Genomic DNA, 26,297 nt, shown 5'->3' with positions numbered 1-26,297 from the left:
TTATACAGGTTCTGATGGGCCGTGCCCCTAATGTTTATGCAAACGCCATAGCATAATCGTTGTGAAGGTAAACTATACTTCCTATTCGCTTCAGGAGTTAGGATTCTAACCTATTAGCCTAATGCATAAAAATCCCGGCTCTAATCATAACATCAATGGACTTTAATTATCCCAGGAATATTAAGTGTAATTCCAACACTGACGGTTGCGAAAATCGTAATTTAAAATGTAAAGGAATGATCACATTCCTAGTCGCTTTTTAAAAATAATTATCATATTATTCCCTCCTGACGTCACACTAACTATTTTTACGGTTTTATGAGACGCCGAGTTGCCGGAATTTAGTCCTTCAGGACTTATTTTACGTGTCAGTAAATTTACAGGCATGAGGCTGACGTATTTGAGCATCTCCAAATTCTACCGGACTGAGCCAGGATTGAACCTACCAGTTTGTGGTCAGAAAGCTAGGGCCTCAACCGTCTGAGCCACTCAGCCTTGCTTGCCGCTTTTTCGAGGGAAATAATCGTATGTGAACTAGTTAACAAAGCGATTGCAAAGTAAAGGTTCAAACTCTTCTTTTGATCAGAACTGACATGGTAACACACGCAGTCGTTCATTTGAACACGACCCCAAATGTGCGTGTTCGGAGATAGACAACAATACTGTACAAGCTCTTTATTAGGAGCTCTATAAGTTAAATAAATTTCTCACTTCACCAATACGGCAAACAAAGATTGCCATGTACGCTAATCTAATTCTCAACATGCGAGTTCTACAACAGTGTGTGAATGGCGCATATATTTCGGTTTCTATAAAGGATGGAACTTCAAAAGGACGCGTTAGTCCTGAGAGGGATCATTTCCACAATGTTACGAAATGTAGAAAAATACTTGTTTGATTCACAGTAGAGTGTTAGACAAGGTAGTGGTAATAATAATAATAATAATAATAATAATAATAATAATAATAATAATAATAATAATAATAATAATAATAATAATAATAATACGGAGGTCGAGTCATAAGTCATTACAACTATTTTTTTCGCGAACAGGAGACAACACGGAAAATATAAGACATGCATTTGGAAACGCACGGTATGTACTTGCGAAACTCGTAATTTAATATGTAAAGAAATAAGTAAAGAAATAGCCACTAGATGGTGTATGTAAACTACCGTGTGAGTCTAAGCATACTCCCAAGTTCAGTGTGTGAGTGGGAGCGTCACAAAATGGAAGTCAACAAGCAGGAGCAACTATCGTATATGAAAATAGCAGTTATCCGCGGCAGAAATGGATGCCAATGCCATGCAGATCTGCGGGAACCATTAGGTGTGTGATTATGATCTAATTCCGAAAGTCAAGAAGCCATTACATGGACAACGGTTTGCTAACAAAGATGACATCGTAACAGCATTTCGGAAAGGGGTGTCACACGTTAGCGATACACTTGCAATGAATGGTATTCAGCGTCTGCCCCACCGCTGGCAACGCACGGTGGAAACCTTGCGTAATTATTTCGAAGGTCTGTAACCAGTGAAGACCTGTCCTTTGCACGTATAGTCTTGTGTATTTGCTGTCTATACCATAATAAAACAATATTTATTATGGCCTGTGTTCTGTCACTTTCTAACGAGAATCTCCTGATGTCAGAATTTGTCTTCGTACACTATGCATAAGTACATGCCCTGTATTTCCAAATGGATATCTTATATTTTCCGTGTTTTCTCCTGATCACGAGAAAAAGAATTGTTGCCATGACTTATGACTCGACCCTCGTAATAATTGTTTTTTGAAAGAACGCGAGGTAGTGGAATTCCCCCCACCCATCCCGAGGTCTTTTACATGCCGAGAAATCTAGCAGCCCGAAGCTGGAGTATTTATGTATGTATGTATGTATTTGTTTGATCACTTTCAAAAATCATCGAACTGAACCAAGACCGAACCGATCAATTTGACATCACAAGAGAGCGTTATGCCCTCCGTGCTACTCAGCCTAGAAAAAGAGAAATTGTTGTTCCAAATACTCTTAAAGTATTTTTATTTATTAAGAAGATTACTGCTCTTTAGTCGCAAAGCCATGATATTTCTTGTTCTTGTCAAGGTTTTCAAGATGGTAATACTGTGCTTCACTCTCTTTCGTGCAATAGAATGGATATACGAACAAATACTAACAAATGATTTATTAAAACAGTGGCATTTATATTCGGACTCTGAACTCATGAAAGTAGCAACATAAACGAGAGAAGAAACGCCCACCAGAAAGTTGCAAGGGCATGGTTAGTTAGAATTGTGCTGTATGTGCTCAGGTTTTGATTAGATAAACACGAAAACTTTGTAAACCGCAGGGGCAGAAGAATGTCTTAATTAATGCAAACAACGTAATGTTAACTTCGTCTAACTCCTGCTAGTATTTAACTACGTTCTTGACAACTTACATCAGAAACAGACGAAGATGCATTCAATGCCTAGAAGTCACTTCTGACGGAAGCGTGGATTTTGCTGAATCCGCAGTCAAAGTTTCTGTACTGAAGTGCAGGTGTAATTCTCTGAAGGAGCACAACTTGCAATCTTGAGCAGGCGCCGGTAGATCTGCACTTCGAAGGTTTGGATTTTCTTTTCCAAGACAACGGTTAGTGTCCAAGCTTCGATACTGTAAAGAAGTGTGGAATGGACGTAACATACCACTATTCGCTTCTTCAAGTATAGGCTGAGGTCAAGATTGTGTAGCACTTTTTATATTAATGAATACGTATCTTGTTCGCTCTATGCAACGCCGGATTTCTAAATCTCTAAACTTTAAAAATCTACTAGATTTTATACTGATGCGATATTCCATATCTGTCATTACCATATATGCTGTATACTGTGATGTTTCTTTTGCCGCAACGCACGTTACGCAGTACCGGAATCCCAAGATTTTTATAAACAGAATTGCGATTTATTGACAGATACATTTATTATAAATATTTTATCAGATGTTACTACATTTACTAATTGAATTCTCTGTTTTTATTCTCGCAAGTTTGTGCCATGCTTACATGTTTCATAGGTTTCATAGGTTGGTAACGAAGCCGGAAAACGAAGTTGTTCACATTCTGATATCAGACTATCAGTTCTATATCCATGAGCCTCGCTCGCTCAGGCGGCAGCACGCCGGCGTCTCTCCGCTATGCTCCTGGTTCAAATCGCGGTCACTCCCTGAGAGATTTGTGCTGGGCAAAGTGGATGCGGGACAGTTTTTCTCAGGATAATCCTGTTTCCTCCGTCATCTTTCATTCCAGCAACACACTGCAATATCATTTCAATTCATCTCTCAGTCATTAACCATTGCCCCAGAGGAGTGCGTGAGGGTTCGGTAGACGGCACAATTCCTATCCTCGCCGGTAGATGGGATTTCGTTCATTTCATTCCTGACCCGGTCGAATGACTCAGAACAGGCCGTGGATTTACATTTTCATTTTTTCATATCCGCTCTGCAACATTCAGGTGTTTGCGTGTGGTTTGAATAAATCTACTGTAAGCTCAATCAGTGCAATCATTGTTCAAAATTACTAAAATAAGTAGTTACTTTATGAATGAGCACTTTATTCAATTTTATTTACGTCGGACCGGCACAGTTAGCTCTTACAGCAAGGATAGAATAGGCAAGGACTAGGAATGGGAAAGAAGTAACCGTGGCTTTAATTACGGTACAGCCTCAGGATTTTTCTGGCGTGAAAACGGGAAACCACTGGAAAACCACCTTCAGTGCTGCGGACTGTGGGATTTGGACGCACTCTCTCCCAATTGCAAGCTGATCGCTATGTAACTCAAACCGCGCGCCTACTTTGTCGGTACGAGCAAAACAAGGAATGCAAAAGGAGCAGAATTTGTCACTTTTACTAGTGATCTTGTAAAACACAACACCAACACCTAAAATACACGTGGTGAAGCAGGCCAAAAACCAAGACTGAAGATTCACGTGGTCAAAAGGAAACATATTCTGATGATGACTGGCCAGATCGTTGGAATATTTCGAAAAAGAATCCAGACTTCAGGCAAGCAACTCAATGTTTAAAACATCCTAGGGATATGAGCTACGAATCTTAGGTAAATAACATATAATAAATGGAGCAGGGATTTCCATGCAAATACATATTTTTAAATAAGCTGGTTACACTTCTCAAACTTTGTATATCGTTGTTGCCGGGACGAAACCTCCTATGTGTTAATATTTTTGGAGATATACTGACCCGCAGCACATACATTATGAAGAGCGATAATGCCTTGACAATATTCACACAATATTGCACCTTGGATGACAGAACCTTACCGGCCAAAGTTCTAAGCTAAAATATTTCATATAGGAGGTTTTGTCCCGGCAACGACGATATATTCGTTTTATGGCTTACCGATTCCAAATAACCGTTCCTTTTCCGTGCATGTTTGCATGTTTTGGCCTTTCTAGGAGGAAATTCATGAAAAATGCATATTTTGATGATTATCGACTTTATAGCGAATATTTGGACGTTTAATAAATATGAGTTTTTTTCTGACTTGGCGCATATATAATGTTAACTTGCATGATGATGCATTTTACGAATGTTGGTTTTGCAGAACTTGGGACCGCATTTCCACGTTATACAGTATGTCTGTTACTGAGAGAATGTATTCCTGGCATCCTATCTGACAACCAAAGTTAGTACATACAGTATAGGCCTTACAATCCAATAAACAGACACTTTCATAACTGTTGTTTGAGTAAAGATTGGTGTAAGCTGGAAGACCCCACGTCGATCACCGTTCTTAAGAATAAGGTGTCCCAGTTATACATTGCTATAAACGGAACCGTAAATTGTGCATTACTCACTGACTGCTCATTTTTTCTTCTATGTTAGACGAACAAAACAAAACTTTCATCACACTTCTGTGATGCCGCATTACTGAGATAGCAGCTTACAAAGCTTGGTTTTGCACTGAACCTTCTTCCGTAGTTATACTGGAATTTCCTACTGGGAACTCTCACCCTTCATACGTCTTCGTTATCGAAGCAGGCAATCTTTACCAGTCATTGAGCACACTCAAATGTGTCTGCAATCATCGCCCGGAGAAGTACCTGCGGAAGCTAGAGATAGGTTGAGCAAAGTGATTCATTCAAATCCTCATTTTGAATTCGTCAAGCTTATAAAAGACGTATTGTAGCGAAAATGCAAAACACGTACAATTTGACCTCAGTTTTTCTCATGTTTCTTCATTTAAGTATACACCTCTCACTTCTTGTGACATAGAAAGATCGTTTCCAGTGTTTATGTGCTGAAATATAAACGTATGTGCTTAAATTTAGAAAATTTCGAGAAATTAGTTGTACAATGTTTCAAAAGGAACTGAATTTTGATAGTGAATATTTTCCAGCTTATTGTGCATATTTTGCCATATGATAGGGCGTGAATGCATGCATGCATATTTTGAGATTTGATGTTGCATGAAAATCCGCGCTCTAATAATACAGTATCAGATAATAATCTTTACCAATTCCTAAAAATTGCAATCCTTTTCTTAATCATCATTATCCGATCGATTAGATTAGCAGTTTGCCATTTTCTATCACAACGATCACTAATCTGAGTCAATGCAGGGTTTCACTTAAGCCCTTATAACTAAATTTGATGTGGACACTTCTGAAAAATCAATGAAAATCCTGAGGTTATTGAACCAAGAAACACATTACAGGAATAATTATGTAAATAAGTTAATTTGGCTACGAAGACAAGTAAAGGAACAAGTGGTTTTAGGCTGTTTTTTGGAACTGCATTTAGACCGGAAGTGATTTTTGAAATTTGTTTTTAGTGTGATAGAAATATCCAAGAATCACAATGTGAAACATTTTCGTGCCACTTATCTCTTCAACTTTCGGCACAATTGAGGAAAATGCTTAATTTTACGTTTTTCGTAGTAAGGTGATCACTACTTTGTCTGCTAATAAATGTTTCCTTGTGAGAGAGAAAGTAGAGGATGGTGGTGGCGAGTAGGATGTTCATGTTCGAAGTGTGGAAGATGCTGTAATAGCACCTACTGGCATATTTTCTCCTCGAACAGGAGCACTGGCTGTATATAATACATACTTCACAGTATGTATAAGTTATATGGAGCATCCATATTGCAATGGTCTTCTTTTCGTGTATTAGATTTAGGCTAAGCGCATATTTACGAACGGCTGCTTTTCCTGATGCCAATCCAATGAGTGTCGTGTGTTTTGTGGTTGTAATGTGTTGTATGTAAATTAATAATAATAATAATAATAATAATAATAATAATAATAATAATAATAATAATAATCGTATGGCCTCAGATACCGTGTGCAGACATTTCAATTTGACGCCATCTGGCTGTCTGCTCGTCAATTTCGACGTTCCGTTTTACTCTAGGCCCCCACTAGAAGGCAGACCGAGTAAACCGAAACTCTCTTGGGCGTCTATGGCTGAGATTTAATGAATTTTGTCGGGTAAACACCAAATGTGTCGCCATAGATCTTTTACATGCCGACATCGTACGACATGGAGTGTAGAATGGACGTTTTTCCGCCCTTCAAAAATCCGACTACCTCTCCCGGGTTTGAACCCGCTATCTTGGGATCCGAAGGCCGACACTCTACCGCTGATCCACAGAGGCATCTGTATGTAAATTAAGATGTGTATTACGATAATCAGAAACGTCCGACTCGTTGGCTGAATGGTCAGCGTACTGGCCTTCGGTTCAGAGGGTCCCGGGTTCGATTCCCGGCCGGGTCGGGGATTTTAATCGCTTCTGATTAATTCTTCTGGCTCGGGGACTGGGTGTATATGTCCGTCCCAACACTCTCCTCATCATATTCACACAACATACTACACTACCAACCACCACAGAAACACGCAATAGTGCTTACATCCCTCCATAGAGGGTTGGCGTCAGGAAGGGCATCCGGCCGTAAAACAGGGCCAAATCCACATGTGCGACGCAGTTCGCACCCGCGACCCCACAGGTGTGGGAAAAGCGGCAGGAAAAGAAGAAGAAGAAGATTACGATAATCAGAAACACCCTGGCAACGAGGTAGAGGAATTAACCAAATTCAAAATCCTCGATCAGGTCGGGAATATAATCCGGGAATCTTTGAACGGATGACCACTACGCCGAACACTCAGTCAAGGAATCGGAGCAATATTATACAGGGAAAATCACCTACAATTACCAGGGTAAATGTTTCCACGAAATGTACGTATACATAGTGGCTCACAAATTGATAAAGGTTCAACGTTCCAAATGTATAAACTTTTGTTAAGAATGAAGCCATACTTTCCAGTGTCGAAAAAACTTTTCTTATCTAGTAAGTACTTATCTGCTAAGGTTTTTCACTATGTTACTACTTGTAAATTCATTATTTGTCAGTTTATATTATCGCTAAACTCTCTCTCTTTGACAAGTTTACGTATCGTAAACAATACTGTACATATATACGCATGTTTTATGTAATTTGATAGATTCTGAGGAAGTTCTTGTAGAACGGAACGTGCCATTCTTTGTATAATAGTGTGTACTCTGACAGATATATTTATAGCGTTATAATTTATATTGAAATTGTTGTGTATTTGACAGACTGAAATATTTTTAAGTTACAAATGTATGAACAGCAAGTATTGATAAGAAATTGTCTCTGAAGAAGAACTGAAGGGATATATTTTTGCGAATAGCTGTGAGAAAACAGCTCGTTTATAGGACATTAATATGAACTGATATTATTTAAAGTTTTCCAAAACAACTTTTGGCAAGGCTGCATGTTTTATAAATGTCGTGTGTTTCGCTTTACATTGCTTAGAAAGTTTTATGCTAGGATTGCTTATTACCACAGAATGTTAGTAGTCTTATGAATATGCAATGCACCTTATGCCTTTTTCGCCAGACTAAAGAAGGAATTATATTCTGTATTAAGACATTTTAATTGAAAATGTGATTTCTCGAGTCATACTTATGTACCTGACCCCATTAGTTTAGAGTAAACAGATATTTTTACCTAATGGATGAATTTTCATGAAACGTTGTGAAAATGTCATCTAAATTAAAGTAGCGATAGCATGAAAATTTATTTCATACGCAATTAATAGATGTTCCAAAATTTTGTTTTTGAAAATATTTTTTGAAATTTTTAATTCCATTTTTCAATTTTTTTTATTGAGGTATTGATGAAAGTTGGGATTGGTTAGATAGTACTTCTTTAGAAAATTTATTTATATCGTGTCAGAAGCATACATAAGATTTTAATTAAATATGAGGAAAGAATATAAACATAAAACATAATATAAATTTTTCAGTGACGAAGAGCCACATTAAACTAGGTGAACCCAAAATCTTGCGACATCAAGTGCATTTGGTTTCGCTTTAACCAGGTCTTCTGTTGTACAACTGAATGGGCATGAACTACATTGCAGCAAATGGGCTATGGTCTGCTCTTCTGCACATACACACAAGGTACTGTCCACTTCGAAACCCCATTTCTTCCGGTCGACCCTGCACAACGAAACACCAGAGCGCAGTCTATTCAGTGCTCTCAAATTCATCCAATCTGTGACATGGCCAGGTGGGAGTTCCTCTTTGGGGGTAATCCATTCACTGAAACTCGTATATATTGATTTTTCTGTACACAATTTATAGAAGGAGATATATTGTTCTAAATTTTGTGTAATTTTTATGTTCTTAAAGTTTGGATTTAAAGATCCCTATTACTTGAAAAGATCTAAAATAAAAAATCCATACACAGCTCTGATACATATACCACACATTTTGTTATATTTGGCAGAATTTTATGGGAGAAAATGGGAATAATATGTAAAAGTGTAATCAGCGGGAAAATGAATGCAAATCAGACGCCACTCCCACTATTTTTGTGTACAGACTGGCAAACAAAGCACTGTTAAATTGATAAATTCAACGGAATAACTTAGTGACAGGAAAGAAGAAACTCTATTATTTCAATTTTAGCCATAAAAATGTTTTCGCCAAAATGTATATTTTTATCTCCATACTGTCCCCTTAATTAATAACTTAGAAAGGTTGAGAATTACTGACGCACACTGTGCTGCTTCAGCGAAAGCGCGTCAAACAAGGAAGCCAGACACGGCGGCTCGTACAGCGCGGACAACCAGGATTGAACGTGACACTCTATAAGTTATTCAATACCAGCTCGAGTTTATTATGTAACGTGAAATTTCTTCCAATATCGCCGCGAAGATACTTTCATTTGGAACCGGCAACGTTTACTATCAGTACAAATATTCGACTCGGTGGACGCAGTAGGAGTGGAAATAAAAGTTCTCAGTATTTCACTGGTGAAGCGTACCGCGATAAAACAAAATAATTAAATATGACGTACTCGATGGATGAAGGAAGTTGTCGAAACTGGAATGACGAAGCGAGCAGCTGCGCGGTTTGGGTCGCATAGCTGTGAGCTTGAATTCGGTGGATGGTGGGTTCAAATCACACTTTAGGCAGCTAGGAAGATATTTTCCCTTATTTTTCCATTTTCAGACCAGGAAATTGCTGGGGCCGTACCTTAATGACGGCCAAAGAAACTACCTTCCCAATGCTACCCTTTTCCAACCTTGTGTCACCGAAAAATTCGACGCGTTAGTGCGATATTTTACGTTTTCTAGTAAAGAAAGAAAATCCATATTTCTAGGCCTTCAGGCAAGCAACTCAATGTTGAAAACATCCTAGGGATATGAGCTACGAAATTTAGGTAAATAAAATATAATAAAGTAAGATTGTGTGTTTGCATGACATTTACACAACTGTACAGCATAATGTAGTTAAGGTTCATTTCCCTTTACACGTTGGCATACGGAAATGAACAGAACGAAATTTGTACTGATGGACTGTATATCCATATGTGGCTGGAAGGCATGACAAGTCTTAAGGGAAATAATGGAATAAGAACAGCATTTTGAGATACAACTCTTGCCCAAACAGCGACTATTTATTCCTAAAAATTACAACCATTTCCTTAATCATCGTTATTCTATCGATTAGTTTACCATTTTGCCTTTTTCTACCACTACAAATGCTAATGTGAGTAATTGCAAAGTTTAACTTAAGCCCTTATAACAGCATTCAGTGAGGATATTTCTCAAAAATCAAAAAACGAATGAGGGTATTAAACCAAGGAGCACATTACAGAAAAATCCAAACGAGTAACGAAACAAGTGACTTACTGTTTCTCCGGAACTGAATTTTTGCCGGATGTGATTTTAGAAATTTGTTTCTTTTTCATTTTTATAGAGCTATTCAAGACGGATAATTTGAAACCTTTGCGGGCCCTTTAGAAATTGAGAGAATGGCTTAATTTTACATTTTCGTAGTATGGGGAACCGTCCTTTTTCTGCTAAGATACTAAAATAAAGCCTAAGATGATCCTTGAAGGCGCTGAGTAGGGAAGCATCCACAGAGTAAGACCGTGATTAAGGGACATAAATATGCCTGATGCCACACGTACATAATCCTAATAAAACCTGATGAGGATTGGGAAGCCTGGGGGGTCGGGGGGGGGGGAGGCATGCTGCTGTCAGGCAATTGTAAGATTGACTAGAGAAGGAGAACAATTTTCCTTAATATTTGAGAACGCTCGGGGAGTCAAGTTAATTCAAGGAATATATGATCGATCGTTGCAGAAGCTTGCCAGTTGAGCAATTCCGAATGATTCATCCAGTGCCGCGGAAATACTTGCATAATATCTGCAGATTAAATTATTCACGAATGCAACCATTCAGTGATTCTAAGAAATTAAGGAGAAATCTTTATAGCTACCGACCGCCAGAGAATGTCTGACTCAGCCAGAACAAAAGTCAGCACAACGTTTTGACCTTAATCCCTTTCGTTCTGCGTTAAACTTTACGGCTTCAAATATCGGAAATATGTTCTCTACCCTGAGGAAGCTTACACTGCACACAGCACTCAGTTCTTCTTCCTTGCAGCATGTTACTTGAGCTCCTGGAGAAGGTCAGAAGTAGAACTATTTAATACAGAAACTACAACTCTCGTGTACACAATGAATAAAATGTTGTTTTGATGTATATTCAGAAATCAGTTGGAATTAGATAATTGCCTAGTTCCCAGGTGCTTTTCCATCCTCCTCTATGTTTCTTCATTCCAGGGAGAATTTGACAGTCGGACGTAAATTAATATATGATGATCTAGATATGTTTTTCACATCAAATACCAAAATAGAAATAATAATGAAATCGATTTTACGTCTCATTAACATTCTTTTGAGATATCAAGGTGCCGGAATATTTTACGTAACAGACCGGACGAGCTGGCCGTGCGATTAGGGACGCGTAGCTGCGAGATTGCATTTGGATGACAGTGGGTTCGTACCTCAATTTCCTTTTTTAATACGTTGCACCGACACAGATAGGTCTTACCGCAACGATGGGATAGGAAAGGAAGGAAGGAAGGAAGGAAGGAAGGAAGGAAGGAAGGAAGGAAGGAAGGAAGGAAGGAAGGAAGCGACTATGGCCTTATTTAGGGTACAGCCCCAGCATTTGCCCGTATGCAAGCTCAAAGCTGCTCGCCCCTAACCGCACGGCCAACTCGCCCGGTGCTTCGTACCCCACTGTGGGCAGCCCTGAAAATTGTTTTCCGTGGTTTCCAATTTTCGCAGCAGAAAGGCAATGGCTGCTTCCTTCCCATACCTAGCCCTTTCTTGTCCCATCGTCATCATAAAACCTAACTGTGCTGGTGTGACATAAAGCAAACTAGTAGAAAAAGGAATAAAAATTACGTAACAGTAAATCCACCGACAAGAGAATGGCGAGTCTAAGTACCTTTAAATACTACTGAACTGTACTGAGCCAGGATCAAACCTGCCATGTTGGGCTCAGAAGGCTAGCGCTCTACTCGCTGAGCTACTTAATCCGGTGACATCAAATATATTCTAAAAAGGAATAGGTGCTTTCCACCTAGGTTTTTCAAATTGAATTTGGTAGGTCCCAAGCGAATAACCTTTATTAAACCGTTCAAAATATCAGGCCTAGAAAAGTCTTATTTATACGTAAATAGCTTGTATTTTATATCGAAGCTCGCTAAATCGCACGAAGTAGCTTGGCGTGTACATGTAGCGGAGAAGTTAGTGATGTGTAATTTCAATTGTCTTGACGAGAACTATCAGATAGCACCAGAAAATTAAAATATGGCTTTAAATAAAGAAAATATAGAAGGTTTTGTGACTGAAAATTGACGAATTTTGGCAGACTTCACCAAAATGACCAAATATAATAATGAAAAGCTGGTACAGTTCTGTATAAAATGATGCCTGAAGGACCTAGACTCAAGAGGAGATCAAATGAGAGCAAAAGTACATCTGCAGAACGAATGAGTCGGTTACGGGAGAGTCGTAAACTTGAGCTTGCAATGCTGCCCTCTTGTGGAAACAAATGAAACATCAAATGATATTGTAAATTTCACATCATTCGGCATTGTTCAATAAAATGTTGATCATCCTCCTTCTTTCCCCTTATCCAGCCCCTGCCGGGTGGGAGCATTTACGCCACTTCTCCACTTTCCTCTCTCCTTCCACCCTTCTCCTTCTTCATTTTGTCCTAATCCAGGTTTCTTTTTCTTGTACTCCTCTTTATTGAATCGATCCACCTTTATCTCCGTCTTCCTCTTGCTCTCTTTCCCTCGAACGTCATCTACATTATATGTTTTGGCATTCTTTTATCCTCCATCCTGTTTACACTATCAATTCTCTCATTTAGGCTTTCTATTTCGAATTCCTTTCTAACATCTCCGTTTATCACTCTATCTTTCCTGCCATACTTCTCAGGTATTTCATTTCGCTGGCCTGAATTCTACTCTCCTCCCTACCTCTCATTGTCCACATCTTAGCCGCATTATTCAATACCAAACCAAACCCTACGGCACTTAACGCCCTCGAAAGGGCTTTGGCCTGCCCAGCGACCGCTGCTCAGCCCGAAGTCGTGAAGATTACGAGGGGTCGTTTGGTCAGCACGACGCATCATCTCGACCGTTATTCTGGGCTTTCGAGACCGGGGCCCCATCTCACTGTCAGATAGCTCCTCAATTCTAATCACGTAGGCTGAGTGGACCTCGAACCAGCCCTCACGACCAAGTAAAAATCCCCGACCTGGACGGGAATCGAACCCGGGGCCTCCGGGCGAGAGGCAGGCACGCTACCCCTACACCACGGGGCCGGCACCATAATTCAATACGTGTGTATAATAAATTTTGTATATTATCTCTTTACATTTCCTAGGTACTTCCTTACCAAGACAAGGTTTTTTTTGCACTCTGAGAGAATGCATTGCCCTGTTGCACCCTCTTGCTAATCTCCACGTCCAGCCTTGTAATCTGCATTAATCCTCTCTGCGGGTTTATGAAACTGTCCATAAATTCATGGGTTTCACCACTAATTTTTCACAATGCCTTTCTCTTGTCTTTCTGCTTTTTATATCACCATGGCCTTACCCACTATCACCAGAATGCAAGCTGACAGGAGCAGTTTGGGGCACGAAGGTGAATGATTGGATTTGAGAGATAGTGGGTTCGAATCCCATCGTCGGCAGCCCTGAGTATGATATTCTGTGGTTTCCCATTTCCACGCCAGACAAATGCTGGGGCTATACCTTAATTAAGGCCATGGCCGCTACCTTCACAAGCCTATCCCTTTCCCATCCCTCCATCGTCGAAAACCTTCGATGTGTTAGGGTGACGATAAACAGGTAGCAAAAACTGTTATTCTCTGCGCTGATTTTCATACTGTACTTTTTAGAGTTCTTATTCAGTGCATTAGGTGGTTCTTGTACTTCTTTGATGTCCGTTCCCCAGACCACAATATCGTATGCAAGTAGTAATAAATTCATCTCCCTATTCCCGTGTGCTTCCTTTCTCTCCTTTAAAATTTCGTCCATATGTGACAGCACACTCCCCTGTCTTAGTTCAGTTTTATTTCATTTTATATTTGCTAAAAGTTTTGTAAATGAAAATTTAAATATTTAAAAAGAAAATATTTAAGAGAATTCCAGCTCGTTAACAATTTCTAAAAGAAATAATCTAAAGACGTTTCTCATACACAGTTCTGGTATGGTCTGGAAGATAATAATAATAAAATAATAATAATAATAATAATAATAATAATAATAATAATAATAATAATAATAATAATTAGTAATAATAATTGTATCTGAGGTACACCTTCTCCGTACATCAGAAATGAGCGCCTTTTAGAAGATCATCTGTGATGTGAACCTTCAACTGTGTATTGGAATAAGTTTTTTAATCTTGAGATGTCCTCTGGTGGGAGGACGGACAATTAATTTTCACAGGAATTTTGGTATTTCTCGATTTTCAAAACTGAAGTGTTTGTACATTGTTTTTGTGTTCTAAGTTTACTAGCACATCGATCTCTTCCTTCTTCATGAAATTATTAGCCAATCATAAAATTGATATTTATTTGGTTAGCCAATTAAAATTGTAGGTGCGTTCAGGCCATCAACCTAGAGAGTTCTGGAACCTTTCGGGTCATGTTGTCTTCTTCATCGCTCCAGTTGAGATGTCTAGAGTGCATACATAATAGAGGCAAGGCACAAGCCTTGCCCGCCGTCCGAAGGCCTACCAGCTCAAGGCAATGGCAGACATTTTTTAAATATATGATAGCTCCAGATAGCTAACTTGAGGGGAAGGTATCAAAATTCATTCTTAATGTAAATTTTAAAGCAAGCCTAAGGATTTTATTCGAATCCCCACTGGGAGAGATGTAATTTAGGGAATGTGGAGTGTTCATCTCTTTTAATTCCCATTAAACTTGGTACTGGGGTGAATATGATTTTCTAAATCTTTAATTTTTTTTCTGTACCTTTGGAAATTAATATTTTCTCCATCTAGTCATCCTTTGTAGTATAGGCTTAGCATCTGTAACTTAGGGCCATAAGCCCTTATAAGATTTTAAGTGTTTTCGAGTATGTTTCAAAAGTAGTGTAAGTTTTTCGCTTCCTAGCCTTTTGTTTACGGCTGACATCTTGAACCTTATCTTTTGACCAATAACGCCGTTTAGAATGGCACTGATCGTCCTGTTTAAAGCGTCATTAATTATGGATGAGTGCGTAATAGACTTTCGAGCTGAAATGACAGTGAATTCAGTTTTCATGGTTTATCAAGTGTTTGGATAAGAAAATTGTACCTTGGAGAGGCTAGCTTCTAGTAAGTTGTGGAGCTCAGTCTCCTAGAGTGTAAATTGAGAGAAATGCTGTTTGAAAATAGTGTGACTTTGGAACTACAAGCTCATTTGTAAATTATTGTAACTAAATTTCGAACTTTAGTCAATGTTGTGATCAGGGCTGACGATTCCACTATTAGTCCATTCAACTGTTATTAGTTGTTATCGATTAAAGTTAATGTAAAAAAATGGGAAAGAAATGAAATTTCAAATTTTAGTACTTTAAATTATGCTCTCATATTTTCCCGGTCCAACCAATCAAGCCCCAAGCCCGCACCTTCTTGCACCTCTGCAATCCACCAAAGCTACGTAATAATAATAATAATAATAATAATAATAATAATAATAATAATAATAATAATGGCGTGTGGTCTCCGGAAAGGCCTGACTCCCATAGGCGACGTGCGTGTCTTGAGGATGGAACCCTACCTATGATGAACTCTACTAATGACGATGGCACACACACCCAGCCCTCGTCCCATTGGAATTAAACAATTAAGTTTAAAGTCTCCGACCCGGCAGGAAATCGAACCCAGAACCCTCTGAGCCAAAGGCCAGCGCGATAACCATTTAGCCATAGTGCCAGACACTCACCACATGATTGCTTAAGTAACAACAGTAACCAGTGCCTTGCACTTTATTGTGGCAATCAGGAAGTGTTAGCGTGCGTTCTGTAAATGCACCCTCAGACAACTCTGAGAATTTAATTATGTATTTCCTCTATGTGAGAATGTAAGATCCGTGTGGCCTTAATGTTGCTAGAATACATAAATCGTTCGAACTCCACAGTCGGCAGCCCTGAAGATGAATCACACGGTATTCCCTGCCTGTCGTTAGAGGCTACTAAAAGAGGCTCCAGAGGCTCTGTACTTTCAAGCGTGGGTTGGTGACCACGGGGCCCTTAGCTGAGTCCTGGCATTACTTCCACTTACTTGTGCCGGGTTCTTCAATTTTATCTGTCCTATCCGACCACCCTTGGTCAACATTTGTTCTTTCCCGACCCCCACGGCATTACGTATGGAGGCCTAGGGAGTCTTTCATTTTCACGCCCTTCGTGTAGCTTGTCTTCCTTTGGCCGATACCTTCATTTTTCAGAAGTGCAGTACCCCTTCTATTATTTTCTCCGATTAGTGTTATATAGAGGATGGTTGCACAGTTGTACTTCCTGTTAAAACAATGATCACCACCACCTGAAGGTGAAGGCAAATTCTGAGGCTGTACCTTAGGTAAGGTCACTTCCTTCCAACTCGTAGCCGTTTTATATCCCATCGTCGCCATAGGACCTACCTGTGTCGTTGCGAGGTAAAAAAAAAGTTACAGAATAAAAACAGCCGACAACCAATTCTACTGAGCATGTTTTCCTCTTGTATTTCAATATTTTGCATGTGCGAGCCAAATTCTGCGTTAAATGTGCATTGATTACCGTATGAAATCTGCTATGTTGACCGTTGTGGAGAAATAGAGAAACACCACGGTAAATGTAAATTATTTATATTTATAATTATTCATATGATTTAAAATTCCTTGCATATATACTATACGAGTCGGATGTACATTAGCGACGTGAGGCTGCGAGTATTGCCAACATATTTGTGTATAGTTATGCACTGTGTCGTGGATATTTACGTGAAGATCAGCTCCAGTTTCAGGTGCAGAAAGGTCTTGAAGGTGATCCTGATGGGAGAAACATTCTGTATAACAATTCACAGGATGATTTTGTGCGTCCACCAAACGATGTATGGTTTGTAAGAAAATCCTCGGTGGAAAATACTCGGAAGAAGTGCGACATTTTTTCAAGTTCATGTAATCAACAGAGACTCGCTTTGTGACCGCCTGTGCTTTGAATTCTCTCAAGCGGATGAAGTTTAATGAAGAATTCTCTAGCTGTCTCCAAGATAAGAGGATGACTTATGTGCTTTCTGGCATAATTGAATATTGACATATATCGGTCCAGAAGGCCAAGAATAACGGCCAAAAGGATTCGTGCTGACCACACGACATCTGATAATCTTCATGCCTTCGGGCTGAACAGCGTTCACTTCTTAAATCATGGTGTTTAGGTTGCTTTTATTTATCTTATATACTGGATTAAATCTAAATATCCCTAATGATCCATATTAAGAGTATGATACAGAGTTTGTGATTCTTTGCTGCACTGGAAACAGATTTCTGCCTCTCAGTTGGTTTTAGAGTAATCAACGAGCACTCTGCACGACAGGAGATGAAGGGCCCACCGTAGTTATGTGACAAGAGACAAATAATGTTTGTGCATTGTACACTTGTCTCCCCTTTCACTGCCTGCATCAGCATTCCATTCCTAATACAGGATATGAACCCTGAACTACAAAAGCCTGGTTTACATGAAAATATATTCTGAGGTATTTATCTACGACGAAATAATATAATTTACATAGAATTAAATTATTTATTCTTATAGAACGAAAAATCTAATCTCGCTGCATATTGTTTCAAATGTTGAACTGTCTACATAAAAAACTCTGCTTTATAATAATTAATCTTTACTGTGTGTATAAAGTACTCATAGAGATCAGTTTCCGGCAACAGTAGGAGAAAAAGAAAGGGTCTGAAAAGGTCGGAAGTGTGACCTTAATATTCTTAATATTAGGGTAGACACCAGATATTTATCTCGTGCGAAAATGGGAAACCTTTCTCCGGGCTGCCAATGGTCTCTTTTAGACATACAGTCTCATGAATTCAAGCTTAAGTCTACACGACAAGTACCGTGTACCCAACTTGCTGAGTCTATTAGTATTACTTTAATGTTGGATACCGTTTTCTTTTATATGTTGAATTAACATTTTATCCTAGGAAATTTTTTCCTTCCTTCTGTGCACGGCTATTTCAATGGGTTTAGCCCATTTTTACGACCGGATGACTTTCTTGACACCAACACGATGCCATCTTTGAGCTGTGAAAATCATTATGTGAAATATTTCATCTCAGAACTTTGACGGGAGATTTTCTGTCATCTATGGTTCAATATTTTAGGAATACTGTCACAGAACTCTCGCTCTGTATTGCGGGCCAGTATTCTTCCCACGACATTATCACATAGCTGTTTGACGCGCAGCTGTGATGTGGAGGTGTGTGTTCACTGTGGCATGTTTCTGTTGTGGTTTGTCGTGTGATGTGTTGTATGTGTTTGAAGATGTGTGTATTAAGACGAACACAAACACTCAGTCCCCGAGCTAGAAGAATTAACAAGACCGTAAAACTGGGGTTAAGAATAGAACCGACTCTAAATAACTATGAACATTCCAAGGCGAAGAAGAAGATGATGACTTTATGAACATAATTTCAAAAATCAGGTGCTAATAAATTCCAGTGATTGGTTCCTTGCTCCGTAGGAAACAGTGATAGACGATACAAATAATAAGAATTTAAGCGATAGAATTATGCGAGTTAAATATGGTGAACGAATTGTTCTGTCCTGCTTTCTGTCTCTCAGCAGGTTTTGGACTAATAAACGAACTGCATCCGAAAACACTGCTTGGTATTGATTTAATAACTTATCATGTTGTAGGGCCTGCCTGAGAGAAGCGGTAAAGGCGTGCACAGATAACCCTGACGGGTGTGGGTTCGATTCTCAGTCAGGAAGTTGACAATTTAAGAAACGAGATTTCCAATTCTGAAGGTGGCCGTGACGTTCACTCAGCCTACGCCAAAAATGAGTATTGGGTTAATTCCTCGGAGAAAGGCGACCGGACGTAGAGCTAACCACCAAGTGCCCAAGTTGTAGATAGTGGAAGCCTTTACCTTCCACCCCTCCAAAAGCCTACATGGCTCGCACGGTGATGAGTTTTTACATGCTGTATCTAAGTTAGGGAAAACAGTGAATTATTTATAGTATTGTAGACCACGCTAGGGTGAAGGCACCTATAAATTCTGCGGGCGATGTTATAAATAGTTTTGCATACATCACGACTTCGTTTTTATGGTAGGCAATGATAGAAAGTCCCAGTGTAATATTGTGAGCATGCAAAGCACTATGGTGAATGTGAAAATGTCCGACTCGTTGGCTGAATGGTCAGCGTACTGGCCTTCAGTTCAGAGGGTCCCGGGTTCGATTCCCGGCCGGTTCGGGAATTTTAACCTTCATTGGGTAATTCCAATGGCCCGGGGGCTTGGTGTTCGTGCCGTCTCCAACATCCCTGCAACTCACACACCACATATAACACTATCCTCCACCACACTTACACACAGTTATTTACGCATGGCAGATGCCGCCCACCCTCATCGGAGGGTCTGCCTTTCAAGGGCTGCACTTGGATAGAAATAGCCACACGAAAAAAATAATTAATAAATAAATAAATGTGAAAATAACATTCGTATTTCGAAAAAAAAATAGTGATCTCGGTGTGAGACGTAAGCCAAGAGATTGAATGTCTGGCAAGTAATAAAGCATTTGAGTAAGTGGACTATTTTAAGCATTTCGACAGCCGGTTTCAATCTGTGAGTTTTGAGAAATAGAATGGAACTGAAGTAAGTGAGATTGCAGATGTTTTCAACCGCACTTTGTAATACTAATATTTCGCCCCTTCCCGGAGTCTCCGGGCTCATTTGCCAGGCATTCCAGAGATTTTAATGCAAGCATAAGTTGGTTGTGATTGCTTTTCAAGAGGATATACGACTAGGTAAACATCCTCCCTGAATAAGTTATGTGGAAGTAAATATGAAATTAGAAATATTTTTTGAACAAACGAATCTGAAAATTAATTTCAAACTAACAAAAACACATGAATTATTTTGTATGCTATTGATTAATCCAATCTCACACAAGAGATTTATGAGATCAGGAGTATTCTCGTCATCGGCTAGTATGAGTTCGAGTGTTAACTGCAGGTCGAAGTGCCAGTAAACCCGGCGCACTCTGTGAGGATGTGGGCCACCCAGAATTCTGCACCAAATGACCACACCGGAGGGTCTATTCTCTCTCTCCTTAGTAGGAAGAGTACGTACGGGCTATAACAGGGTAGCCAAAGGATACGAGACGTCGTGTTGACCATGTAACACTCCAGTATCTGCAGGCCGTGGTAGTATATAAGAAACAAAACAAAGCGAGCGGTGTTCAACCCGAAGGCTTGGAGGTTATGAGAAGGCGCGTGGTCAGCGTGACGAATCCCCTAGGCCGTTATTCATTATTTATTAGACCGAGGCTCCTATCACACCGTCAGTTGGCTCCTCAATTGTAATCGTGAAGGCGGAAAGGAGCTAGGAGAAGCCCTCAGATCTAAGTAAATATGTCCGACCTGTCCGGGAACTGAGCGCGGTGCCTTCTGATGAGAGGCAGGGACGCTACCACTAGGCAACGGAGCTGGGAGTCACCGACTACATCTATTATTATTATTATTATTAATATTATTATTATTATTTTACTACTTGCCAGTTGTTCTCCGTAGCACTGACTCTTAAAACTTTTCGGGGATACAAGAATGAAAAAGGTCGAGGAATGGAAATGAAGTAACCGTGGCCTTCACTGAAGTACGACCCCAGCATTTGCCTGGTGCGGAAAATGGGATTCCAAGAAAACCATCTTCACGGTTCCTGACGTAGGGGTTTGTTGTTGTTGCTAGTTGCTGTACGTCGCACGGACACAGATAGGTCTTATGGCGACGATGGGTCAGGGAAGGGCTAGGAGTGGGAAGGAAGCGGCCGTGGCCTTAATTAATGTACATCCCCAGCATTTGCCTGATGTGAAATTGGGAAACCGGGGAAAACCATTTTCAGGGCTGCCGACAGTGGAGTTCGAACCTAATATCTCCCGAATGATGGATTCTGGCCGCAGTGAAGCGACTGCAGCTATCGAGCTCGGTACGTTGGGGTTTGAAGCCACTATGTTCCGTACAGCTACACGCTACAAACCACGTAGTCTATACGATCTATATTATTATTATTATTATTATTATTATTATTATTATTATTATTATTATTATTATATAATCTACGTTGGACGCTTCCGGATTGAAATAGGTTTTGAGGAGTCACAGAAATAAATGTATGTGTTTCTCGGATTCAGGTAGGCTACTCGTAAATGCCAATCGACTGTGCTGCTGTAACAGCCTTCAATGCTGAGCACTGTAAATGAACGCTCACCAGCTAAATTCTATCACAAAAAAGAAATGTCTCTAAGTGGGTTCTTGCAGAATCATAGAGCTGTGTTCCTCGTACAAGTACTGACAGAGATATTGTATAAGTGTATAACAATACATTTGACTGGCTCGGTCATTGCTCCTGTGACGGTAATTTAAGTCGCGCGGCTTTACCGCGGCTGTTCCCAACTTGGGACGGAGTTTGCCGCATTGCGCGTGTGGGGCTGTTGGCATGCAGAGCGGTCTGGGCCGACGTGGCTCGACCTGAGCGCCAAGTTCGACTGAACGCTCGCACGGACGAGCGCGCAGCTCCACTTAGCATCAATGCATCACGAAAACTGGAACTCGCATGACGGCCAATCAATAGGAGGAGAGTGTCATTAAGCTTGCAGCTTGTACAATACGTCATCTTGACTAAGGTAACTTCAGAGATGATAATAATAACAATATGTGATCCTACGTAATTGATTTCATAGAGGGGGCATGGTAGACGAGTGGTGTCATCACTAGTTTCTCATCAATGCGGCTGTGGTTCAAACTGCAGTCAGTTCATGTGTAATTTTGAAATCAGAATTCACATCACTATGGTTCGAATTACACGTAAAACCAGAGACTAAAATCCCAACATTAGTACCTTACGTAAAACATAAAAGATGGTTTGATCTTCCAATTACATGGTTTCAAATACTATATATACAAAATATTTAAAACTACGTACATCTTATCTGTGAACGGGGAGTACTTGTAACTCAGTCTGTCGTATTATTATTTGAAAATAACAATAAAATTCTATCAGTGACAGCTACAATGAGATAAATTTAGTATATATAGTATCAGGAAAGTGTAAGGTTTCACCCTATAACATGTTAAACACTTGACACTTAAAAACAAGTTCATATGAATTCAAACATAAACAATTAAAACTTTCAGCCGGGTATTTCCTTAGAGCTTTAGAAAAAATCACTCTAAACAAACACTTCAATGAGGAATCTACGAAAATAATTCCAAAATAACAATAACAATAATGAGCCTTCGGCGTTCCTTATAAGTATATTCATAATAGTGGAAAGAGAAATACTAAAAGAGTCATCAGAGGAATGTCTTCTTCTCAGAAAAAATCAAAGCACATGGTACTTTAGACAGATGCGTAACTTTGCGTGGAGAAGTACTGCACTATTTTATATTAGGATATTTGACAGATGTAGTTAGAAACGAAGAAAATTATATTAGTATCCAGAAATGATACATCAAAAATGTTCATAATCAGATCACAATAGTAAGTCAAGGAGTGAACTGAATATATGTTTTGTAGCCATCGTCTCTACTGGAAGAAAATAGCGGATCGCTACCGCGCACTCGTAAACAAATATGTTATTTCAAAGTTTTGAAGCAGCAATGTTCGCTTATTTTAAATATCATGTAATACGTAACATTTACACAATAGTAAAAAAAAAATATAGAATATTGAATATGAGCTTTGCACAAAGTAAAATTCAGATACTGAAGAACTATTGTCCAAGAACTAACAGCAGCAGAGAACTGAACAAAAATATCTGGAAAATTAGGAAATATTTTGCTATAATGAACTGCTTCGATGAGGATATTCCATCAAAGTATACAAAAGTTCGAAGAACTGTTTCAATTAACTCAGTGGAACAGAATATATATGTAGTATACAGATGGCAGCTTTCCTGTCATGGAACTTACATAACATCTCATGCCCTCTATTCGAATCAATATTCTAAAATCGTCAGAGAGAAAATAGAGCAAACATGATAAACAACTTCTGAATGGGATCCATAAAAAAAAGAGAAAAGAAGAGTGCGTTCAAAAAAGGCAATATATCCTTCTAAAAAGTTATCACGAACAACTTGATTGTGCTGTGATGAATTGTTTTAAAGAATTATTGATCCTACCTAGAATGTCCATGTTGCTGCTGACGTTCCGTTACATAGAAAATTCACCCTCGCACTCACACACCCTCTAGCGTCAAGGTTTCGAAAATAACACTGCTGATGCTACTGGAAAGTAGGCTACCGGGAGCGCGGCGCCACGTGACGTCACCAATCCCCTTACCCCCGCCTGGCACTCCACCCGCCGCACGCACAATGCATTGGTGCCCATATTAAAACTCTCCGAGTTGCAACGGCGCATCGATTATTGTCGGACTGAACCTGCGCATTGTCTCCCGAAGTGAGCCGAGCACAGCCGTAAGCCCCCGAATGTGGACGAAGAGTGGCGGAGCGTGGCTATAAGCTCCTCCCTTCTGCAGTCGCGTGCTGGACTCAGCGAGCCCCAGACATGCGGCCGGTGAAGGTCGCCACGGAGCTCTCTATCACTGATAATACGATAACGATTAATACTCATATGAATGTTCCCCTCTCAGTAAATACATTATAATCAGATTTTGTTTTGGTTATGGAACAAAAGGTTGTATTAGGGAATGAGTAACCGTTTCTATTTAACGGCAGTTTATCCTACATAAATCTTGTCATGGCCAATACGAGAACCATTTCATCCTTTTCATACGATTATTTCATTAAAAAATGGGGTAGCCTGTGTCGGGACGCGGCGACGAGTTCTCTTAACGTGAATACATCATGTGAATGGAGACGTTTCGAACAGAGATCGTAGTTTCAGTCATGCTTGCATAATTTCAGCATCACTGTATTACTTTTATCTCAATTTTTACACAATTATTACAATAAATGTTCGGCTCCATGACCTGCTGGCCTTTGGTCACAGGGGTACCGGGTTCGATTACCGGCAGGGTCTGGAATTTTAACCATCATTGGTTAATTTCCCAGGCACAGGGGCTGGGTGTATGTGTTGTCTTCATTATCATTTCATCATCATCATCATCATCATCATCATCATCATCATCATCATCATTATCACCACCACCACGACGCGCAGGTAACCTACGGGCGTCGAATAAAAATACCTGCACCTGGCGGGCCGAACCTGTCCTGGGATCTTCCGGCACTGAAAGCCGTACAATAAATGAAAGAAATACTGTAGTATTTCCGCAATAATATCCATATATTAAGAAAATAACTTAAAACACCTTTGTCCAGTCCGTCCGTTCTACTGGATCTTTTTTTGCTATTTGCTTTACGTCGCACCGACACAGATATGTCTTATGGCGACGATGGGGTAGGAAAGGCCTAGGAATTGGAAGGAATCGGCCGCGGCCTTAATTAAGGTACAGCCCCGGCATCTGCCTGGTGTGAAAACAGGAAACCACGGAAACCCATCTTCAGGGCCGCCCACAGTGGGGTTCTAACCCACTATCTCCCGATTACTGGATACTGGTTGCACTTAAGCGGCTGCAGCTATCGAGGTTGGTACCTATTATTTCATTCTTTTTTTATACTGTCTGGAATTACCTGTCAGTGAATCATCAGACATAGATAGGTCTCTAAGTTCAGCATAATTAACAGGTAACATAAATACAAAAATTAATCACTCATGAAAGTACCCGGAGTAATTTCATATGAAGACACGTTATTTGACCCATTTATAACGAAAGCTGCTGAGCAGTGCGTGTCCTCTAGTTATAATAGAAAATTACAGTAAGTTCTTCATTCACTCATACGTTTGTTCCTCTCATTACAAGGTATATTCTGTTCGGCACTGGTAATTTGAAAATGCTTCGAAACGATACGAGTTGTTCTCCCTTGGTTTTTTTCTGGATTTCGAAACCAAACCAAACCCCATAGCGCTAGAGCCATGGTACCCGGAGTAACTGGGAGGTGACTTGTAGTCAGACGAGGAGGTGGTGGTAGTTATTATAGTCTTCAGAAGAAATAAGAAGTACAACATTAACCGTGCAGAGGAAATAAAGTCCTGGATCGGCCAAGTCAGAAACTAATTCAATAAAATGAGGAGAGTGTTCCGTAGTAGAGACCTTGCTTTACATTTAAAAATTAGACGTCTGAGATGTTAAGTCTTCTTCACCTTGTTCTATGTAGTTGAGACCTGGACCATAAACAAAAGAGAAATGGGAATATTGCAGGTATTTGAGCTTTAGACGTACAGAGGGATACTGCGGTTGAGTTGGACAGATAAGGTTACAAACGATGAGGTAATGAGGCGAATGTGAAAGAGAAAGGAAGTATTGAATACTGTCAAAACCAGAAAAATCTCCACTACCTCGGTCATGTGATGCGAGGAGAGAAATATCATCTACTGTAGCTGGTCATACAAGGGAAGATACAAGGCTAAAGGAGACCAGGATGAAGACGAATTTCTTGGATTGATAATCTGGAAACTTGGTTCAACTGTTCCACTATTGAGCTGCATCATCTAAAGCGAGAATCTCTGTGATGGTAGCCAACCTTCTGTGAGGAGACTGCACTTGAAGATGAAGAGGAAAAACAGCTCAACAACCATACTCTTAACATTAATCAGAGAGGGGAAGTACGCCTCCGTAGCATGACAGTTAGCGTTATTAAATGCCGTCCTTGGGAGCCAGGGTTCCATTCCCGGCACTGCGAGAAATTTAAAAATGGCACGAGGCATGTTATGCCGTTGAAATGGTAGTCAATATGCAGTTCACCTCAATTGGGGGTGCGTCTGAAAAGAGTTGCACCACCTCGGGATGAGGACACGAGTTTGCATTTTTTTGTCCGGCTCCATGGCTAAATGGCTAGCGTGATGGACTTTGTTTACAAGTGTCCTGGGTTCGATTCCCGGCAGGGTCGGGAATTTTAATCATAATTGGTTAATTCCCCTGACCCGTGGACCGGGTGTGTGTTTCGTCTTCATCATCATTTCATCCTCATCACAAACCGCAGGACGCTTACGGGAGTCAAATCAAAAGACCTGCACCAGACCTCTCCGGAGGCCAAACGCTATTATTATTATTGATCTTTAGTGAGGGGAGAAGATCCGACACCCGGAATTGTGAAGGAATCATCAAATTAAGGGGAAAGGAATGATACC

The 26,297-nt window shown here is 40.0% G+C and overlaps 1 protein-coding gene across 1 annotated transcript in view; it reads right to left on the bottom strand.

Annotated features, from left to right (window-relative positions):
* Positions 1-23,344, bottom strand: part of cpx (complexin) — a 633,066-nt gene extending 609,722 nt beyond the window's left edge. The window contains exon 1 of the mRNA XM_067151076.2: positions 23,267-23,344. Within this exon, the coding sequence (XP_067007177.1) occupies positions 23,267-23,279 (13 nt within the window). The 5' untranslated portion in view covers positions 23,280-23,344. The remainder of the gene's footprint in view (positions 1-23,266) is intronic.
* Positions 23,345-26,297: the final 2,953 nt, after the last annotated feature.

This window comes from Anabrus simplex, chromosome 7 (assembly GCF_040414725.1).
Source record: "Anabrus simplex isolate iqAnaSimp1 chromosome 7, ASM4041472v1, whole genome shotgun sequence".
Lineage (NCBI taxonomy): Eukaryota > Metazoa > Arthropoda > Insecta > Orthoptera > Tettigoniidae > Anabrus > Anabrus simplex.
Note: the sequence above shows the minus strand (reverse complement) of the source record. Positions and strands in the feature narration are given on the sequence as shown.